Here is a 7,369-nt window from a genome sequence, read left to right on the forward strand (position 1 = left end):
CCTGCAGGCTTCACGGCGCTGCAGCCTCTTCTACCTCTTGTCGTAGTTCTCTGTCGTGGTTTTGCATTGCTGTCGTTTTCACATTTTTTTGGGGTTGGTCCTTTGAGTTTGTCTTCTGTTTGTTGACTTGCTTTTCTTTTTGAGTGTGAGACACCCTCTATCTTCTGCCCGCCATGCGTTTTACCATGGTTCAGTGCTGCGCCTGTTTGAAGTTCTGTGGTTGGTCAGTGGATTTCAGTCTTCTTCGTGTGAAGCTGTGTTGGTTAGCTCTATGTTGTGGCTTGTCTTTAGAGTGGGCCGTGTGTATAAATCTCCACAGCTCTCAGGTTTGAACTCAACATCCATACAATCAGTAATATATCAATGACAATGACACAGATGCCCAGACGTCATGGGTTTACTGCCAGTTGTAGTAGTAGAAGTGAAAGTCAGTTGACAACATGACAACAATTTAAACGTTTGTTGGAATCTCAAAAAAAATAGGGATATTTCCTGTCATCAGACATTACTGTAAACAAAATGGCATCATTTATTTTCCAGCAGTGTTCTCAGAATTTATTGTGTCATATAACAGAACAGCTGATCGTTAGAGTTGATCATTAAAGAGATTTACTGTACGGGCACATTTGAAGGACTGTTTATAAATTAGGTCCCTCAAATTGTTAAATGTTGGTCAAGTTCAAGTGTACCAAATTTAGTCATTATAAAAAGCTAAGAGACTTGTCTTTTTTTATATTTACCATTTAATTTTAATTTGATTAAAAATAGCGGTGTAGCTGACCCATGAAAAGTTTATTTTAAAACTCCAGAAACTTAAACTTCTTTTTATTCTATGAGCTTTTGACAGTTTTAGTTCCAGGAACTCTTGCTGATTATATCTCTCAATTGACCATTTTGTTATTTTTGGTACTTTTAGAGAAATGTCACTAGCCTAGAAATGCAGAAAATGAAATAATTAGACAGGACTTTTATCTAAATCTGTTCACAAACAAACTGTACATCAAACCTCTGTTTGTCAGAGTGCTTCTGGCATCGTTGTTTCCATTCATCATTCTTGCATCTCCTTTGTATTGAAATATGAGACGTGGCACTAAATGAATGTAGTTTATCTAAATATAGCGTGAGCTGTTCAGCAGTTGACAAACAAATCAGAAATCTGCATTTTCTGTGCGGCAGTTCAAACAGGAATAAAGGCTGATGGTGTGAAATGCAAATACACTGTCAAAGCAAATGAGGAGCAGAGTGGCCGAACAGGATGTGAACCCAGAAGCCTTATCAGATTTCTAAACCCAGCCTGTTCCACAGATGAGCTCTATTGTTTAAAAAATCTCTATGTGTGTGTGCGTGCGTACGTGTGTGTGCGTGTGCTTGTGTCTTTTAGTGTGATTGACAGGCTCCTGTTAAATCTTCTCTGTTGTATCTGCTGTTCTCTGTTGTCTGCTGCTCCTCATTACGACCTGCTGCTCCCAACTTGTCTGTGACACAACCTTAAGCTACCTGGACGTTTCCATGACCCTTCTGTGACCACACAATGATGACCTCTTAAATATACTGTAACTTAAGGGTCACAATATAAGAGATAAATATCTCTAAAAAAGCAATTCCAGGGTTTTGAAATTTTCCATCAGACTCAATCTATAACGTTTCTCTGCCTCTCCACCCCTGTTCCCAAACCACTCCTGAATCCCCCTTCATTCACCGTTTTATTTTGTGACCTCCTCTGTCATCTTGTGACTTCCTGCTCTGCTTCCAATTCCTGCTCCCTTAAAAACCCCTACCACTTTACATTTTTTATCTGTTCATCTCCATTACTCTGCCCACTTTTCCCACCACCCTCTATTATATCTTCGATCAATTCCTCCCTTACCATTTGCATCTTAAAACCTGCGTCCCTCTTCTACGTTGACCTCTTCACCCTCCACCTTACTCCCCCACACCTCATCTTCCTCCAGCCAAGACCCAGGATGGCATCGCCCTGGAGATTCAGCCCCTGAAGAGTGAGGAGGCGGCCGAGTCTGAAGAAAAGGAGGAGAAAGAAGAGGCCAAACCAGTGAAGAAGGTCAACGTGACTAAGAAGGAGAAGTCAGTGCTGCAGGGCAAACTGACCAGACTGGCTGTACAAATTGGGAAGGCTGGTAAGGACACACACATGCACGCTCACACACTCACACACACACACACAAACTGCCACGCCCGTGTTGGTCTGCTTTGAAATGAGATTATTTTCTCTCAGGGTGAGTTTATTTTGATTTGGTGGCTCCTTTATCTTCTTGTTGAGCCAGTTTCTGTGCTATTTTCAGAAATCTGGGACTCCTCCTTTAATAGCACATAAAGTCGGGGGCTGGATTGCACTCAGTGTTATTGGACAGATGATTTATTGGTTCATCCTGGAACTGAAAGTATTTCCTGCGTCATTTCAATTGACCTTAATTTAGCTTATGTTGGGGGTGAGGTAGTATTGGTGGAGCGGGGCAGTTTCCATGAACCAGTTCCAGTCCCCGCAGGGATCCAACATTTGGGCTGCTTTGACAGCAGGTGGATGTCTGACTGACTGAACAAATAACAGGGATGACAAAGGGATAAAACAAAAAACACAGGTGTTTGGGTTTTTTTTTTCTTGACCCCTCTGTCAGGATGTTGTCTTGTGTTCTATTTGCCTCTGGAGTTGTCAGAAGTTCATTTCTTTTATCAATATCTCATGACATTACACAAGTCTATAAAAACGGCTTTCATTTCACTGTGACTTTGTTACTGGGCCTAATAAATCTGCAAGAAATGGTGGGTGGATAAACTGGAGAAAGAGTGAAAAGAATGAAGTAGGAAATAAAATTCAAATTAAAAGTCTTCAATTCCTTGGGTCACCTGCTCCTAAAAATAAGGTTTTATATGGTCTTTGAAGGGAGTTTTTCCACATTCTGTTGAGTTCAACACAAACCGTCGCTAAACATATCACGTTTCAAAAATACTGCAGAAAATAACCCAAATACATGACAGTTCATATTTATACAAATTATATGTAAATTTTTTACCATCTTGTATAAAATATGAGCTGACTTGATTTGAAGATGAGATTTTTTAATCTCTTATTTGTTTTCCCACACAGGTCTGATCATGTCAGCTGTGACCGTCATCATCCTTATTCTCTTCTTTGTGATTGACACCTTTGGGATCCAGGGTCGCTCCTGGATAGCTGAATGCACTCCCATCTACATCCAATACTTTGTCAAGTTCTTCATTATTGGCGTTACCGTTCTGGTGGTTGCTGTTCCTGAGGGGCTGCCACTCGCCGTCACTATCTCTCTGGCCTACTCCGTCAAGGTAAACTGGATAGGGATGAAGAAATGGAGGATGTAGCACTATTTTAGAAAACCTTGTCCAGCACTTGATGTACATTGAAAGACATTACCATCTGTGAGGTCAGGTGGTTTTAGTTTTTAGCAGATGAAAAGCCTCTAACTGCTCCGTTCGTCTGTTAGAAAATGATGAAGGACAACAATCTGGTGCGTCACCTGGATGCCTGCGAAACCATGGGCAACGCTACAGCCATCTGCTCCGACAAGACTGGCACACTGACCATGAACCGGATGACGGTGGTACAGGCATACGTTGGTGACACACACCACAAAACTGTTCCTGAACCTGAAGCCATCAAACCAGAGACACTTGAAGTGTTGGTCAACAGCATCTCCATCAACTCTGCATACACCACCAAGATCCTGGTGAGACCCTCACAGACTGGAGTTACAGCCCATGAGCATGATCTTGGATTATAATAATCCATAAAATATTGCTTATATATAAATATTGTTTGACAGGACATAAAAGCTGTTTCTACATGAACTTCTCACTGAAATCATTTTTGCTTCTCTCAGCCTCCAGAGAAGGAAGGTGGCCTGCCCCGCCACGTAGGCAACAAGACTGAATGTTCTCTTCTCGGCCTGGTGCTGGAATTAAAGAGGGATTATCAACCAATCAGAGACGAGGTGCCAGAAGAGAAACTTTACAAGGTTTACACCTTCAACTCCTCTCGCAAGTCCATGAGCACAGTGCTTAAGAATGCAGATGGAGGCTTCCGTATGTACAGCAAAGGAGCATCGGAAATCGTCTTGAGGAAGTAAGAGGAAATGGAATCTTGTCCATGTCAAGTCGTATTTGTCTCATGATGCGTCTCGTGTTTGTTCCTCCCTAACGTGTTTTTTGTTTTCTTCTCGTAGGTGCTCTCGTATCTTGGACGCCGAAGGCAAGCCTCGTGTTTTCAAGCCCAAGGACCGTGATGAGATGGTGCGCAAGGTAATCGAGCCAATGGCATGTGATGGGCTAAGGACCATCTGTGTGGCCTACAGGGACTTCCCTGCTGAGGCTGGAGAACCAGACTGGGACAGCGAGAATGATATTCTGAACGAGCTCACCTGTATCACTGTGGTGGGCATCGAGGACCCCGTCAGACCCGAGGTACACTTCTCCAAGTTTACAGAGAATTTGACGTTTCTGTTGGTTCCTTAGGTCAGGGCAACAGGGCAAAGTTGACACTGTTTAGTGGTTTGTATGGCGTTGTTATTAAACCAGAGTTGTGTGCATAACCTGTACTGAAATAACAGAAACACTAGCTTTAAATCTGTAACAAATGTATTTAAAATCTGTAATTCCACCAAATACTACTATTCTTGTTGCAAAAAGAAAACAAACTGAGGTCCAATTGTTTATTGCCACTGTGCCGCAATTGACAAAAAAAAAAAATGAATGTAATTTGTTTTGCGTGCTTCTCACAAAGCCCAAAATGGCTTCAGGCCTCCCTAAGGGGAACCTGCCCCCTACTTTGGGAATCACTGTTTTAAACCATGGTTGCCATTGTGGTTTTTCTTGAGGATGCTCCTGATCTTCTTCTATTGTATTCCAGTTACATATAAAGAATACATTAGTGTATATTGGCATGGAGTAAACTGAAATGATTTCTTTATACAAAGACTAAAGTGAGTTGTGGTCAGGTGGCTCTGATTTTGGATCCTTTTGAAGTGTTAAATGAAGCCTGTAATGAAGTTCAGAGAGCGTCGGTGCTGCTGCCTGCTGCTTTAATGTCAGAGCACAAAGATCACAGTCAGGATGGAAATAACCATAGAACAGCAGGAGACAATCAGCAGCTCGTCATTTGTCTCCACACGACCTGTGGTGGACACAAGACATAAGACGGACACCAGATCCAAGTACAGAAGTATTCTTTCTGTCCAGTTGTTTCTACTACTCTGAACTCTGCACCACAACTGCAGTAGTTTTTCCAAATACCATTTTTTGTTATTCAGTGCAATAAATCATAACTACTCAACTACGGCGGCAGCTTTTTATCTGCTCTGTGTTATTCACTGCACAGAGACAACAGTGGCATTTATACAGACAAAAGGTCTCGGATTCTGGAGACAGCGTAACAAAAGTAGATTCTTACATTGTCTTATTTAAAGCAAGAATTGTTTTTCAGTGTGCTCGTCATGATGCCTGCATTTTTACCACCGCTGAGATTGTAATAAATAAATACATTTAAACTTTATTGATCCCATGTTTGGAAAATTCTTGTGTGAACAGCAGATCAGCTGTTAACAGGCTGCCCACAGCAGGAGCCATATTCTTTGTTTTAAATCAGTTCCAAATTTCCCAACGTTAGTACGAAACATTCCAACATAATTTTTTTAAATTTATTCTGTAATGTTTCAGGTTTGCAGTTGTTAAAGAAGTTAGACTTATTTGTTTCTCTCCCACGTTTCAGGTACCAGAGGCCATTTCTAAGTGCCAGCGCGCTGGCATCACTGTACGTATGGTTACTGGAGATAACATCAACACCGCCAGAGCAATTGCAACCAAGTGTGGCATCCTGCTGCCAGGAGAGGACTTCTTGTGTCTGGAGGGCAAGGAGTTTAACCAGCAGATTAGAAACGACAAGGGAGAGGTGAGGAATAATAATAAAAGGAGTTTTACTGTAGTTCCTCAGATTAGCAGTACAATCAACTAGCTCAAACCAACATCAATGTGTTTATCAGTGCTTGTCAGTGGCTCTCATTTGAATACGGTGCAGAATCATAATGAAATGTGTTTGTGTCAAGGTGAAATGCGACTTATCAACACAAACAGCAATGGGTTTACTGTGCCTGTGGATACGTGGTGCAATACTTCTTTTTTTCCTATGACAGTGAAGTCATCACTGGCGTTTCTCTGCCTCTGATGGCAGTTCTGGTTTTCATTTGTACACTAATAGTATCTTTTTCGAATGCAGCAACTGTGTTTTGTGTTTTTTTTTTAACTCGACCACTGTGAAACTGTTAGCTGATATTTTGTCTTCTCAGGTGGAACAGGAGCGTCTGGACAAAGTTTGGCCCAAACTGCGCGTTCTGGCTCGTTCTTCACCAACTGACAAACACACTCTCGTCAAAGGTGGGTTCTTCTAAGATGCACTGTTGACGAGAACATCCTTTTTCCCTGTTATTGTTTTGCTCCTCGCACACGAGCTGTCGCCACATGAATCTGCATACACCACACCTGCTAAGACACAGAACTGTCTGTTTCATCCTGTTGAACAGGCATCATTGACAGCACGGTGGCTGAGACCCGACAGGTGGTGGCAGTGACAGGAGATGGCACCAACGATGGCCCCGCCCTCAAAAAGGCTGATGTTGGCTTTGCCATGGTAACCACTCCTCGTTTTTTTCCTGTCTTTATTCCACAGCTCCTCTGTGATTTATTCAGCTCTGTTTCTGTTTGCTCTGCATCATTACCAAAAGGAAAGGAACCCCATTGAGTTAATTAAATTTCTAATGCCATAAATGGGTGGGGATTTTTTTCCAGACGATAACCACGGTAACGCTTCATCTTATTTATTAAAACAGGCTGTAAAATGTAATAGTAAATAATACATGTTGAGCTTTTATTTTTTGTTGTCTCGTACACAGCGTGAGGATGGCACACCCCAGGATTTACTAAACACATTATATACATTTGTAGAGGGGATTAGTATACTGGGTTTGAGTCAGGGGAAAATATCTAAGCTGTATTGATTTCACACTACAACATTTTACTTGAATTTGTGTTTGTCACCAAATGAATTTGATGTTTTTTTTATTCTGGCGTTAAAGACCCAAATACACACACAACTACTTTTGTTTTACGTCAATAAGAGCTCAAGGTGTGTGTGCATGATCTCAGTGATGCTCAGCTCTTGTGTGTGATGTTCTGTTTCACACTGACAAACAGCTCTGTCGCCAAACAACTCCCCGACGGTCCTTACTTCTTAAACACACCACCAGGACATCTGGGACTTGAACCACTGACATACCAGACCTCATGGTTCCCACGTGGAAACTTTTCAGTTAGCACCCTATGTCTCTGT

The 7,369-nt window shown here is 41.9% G+C and overlaps 1 protein-coding gene across 4 annotated transcripts in view; it reads left to right on the forward strand.

The window, feature by feature from the left end:
- LOC103386459 (plasma membrane calcium-transporting ATPase 1-like) overlaps positions 1–7,369 on the forward strand; it is a 53,123-nt gene that overhangs the window by 35,781 nt on the left and 9,973 nt on the right. For all 4 annotated transcript variants that reach the window (XM_025060449.1, XM_025060448.1, XM_017036589.2 and 1 more), the window contains 8 exons: positions 1,953–2,135; positions 3,104–3,318; positions 3,477–3,719; positions 3,873–4,114; positions 4,215–4,452; positions 5,756–5,935; positions 6,330–6,417; positions 6,564–6,670. In XM_025060449.1, the coding sequence (XP_024916217.1) occupies positions 1,953–2,135; positions 3,104–3,318; positions 3,477–3,719; positions 3,873–4,114; positions 4,215–4,452; positions 5,756–5,935; positions 6,330–6,417; positions 6,564–6,670 (1,496 nt within the window). The remainder of the gene's footprint in view (positions 1–1,952; positions 2,136–3,103; positions 3,319–3,476; positions 3,720–3,872; positions 4,115–4,214; positions 4,453–5,755; positions 5,936–6,329; positions 6,418–6,563; positions 6,671–7,369) is intronic.

This window comes from Cynoglossus semilaevis, chromosome 11 (assembly GCF_000523025.1).
Source record: "Cynoglossus semilaevis isolate Cse_v1.0 chromosome 11, Cse_v1.0, whole genome shotgun sequence".
NCBI classification, from domain to species: domain Eukaryota; kingdom Metazoa; phylum Chordata; class Actinopteri; order Pleuronectiformes; family Cynoglossidae; genus Cynoglossus; species Cynoglossus semilaevis.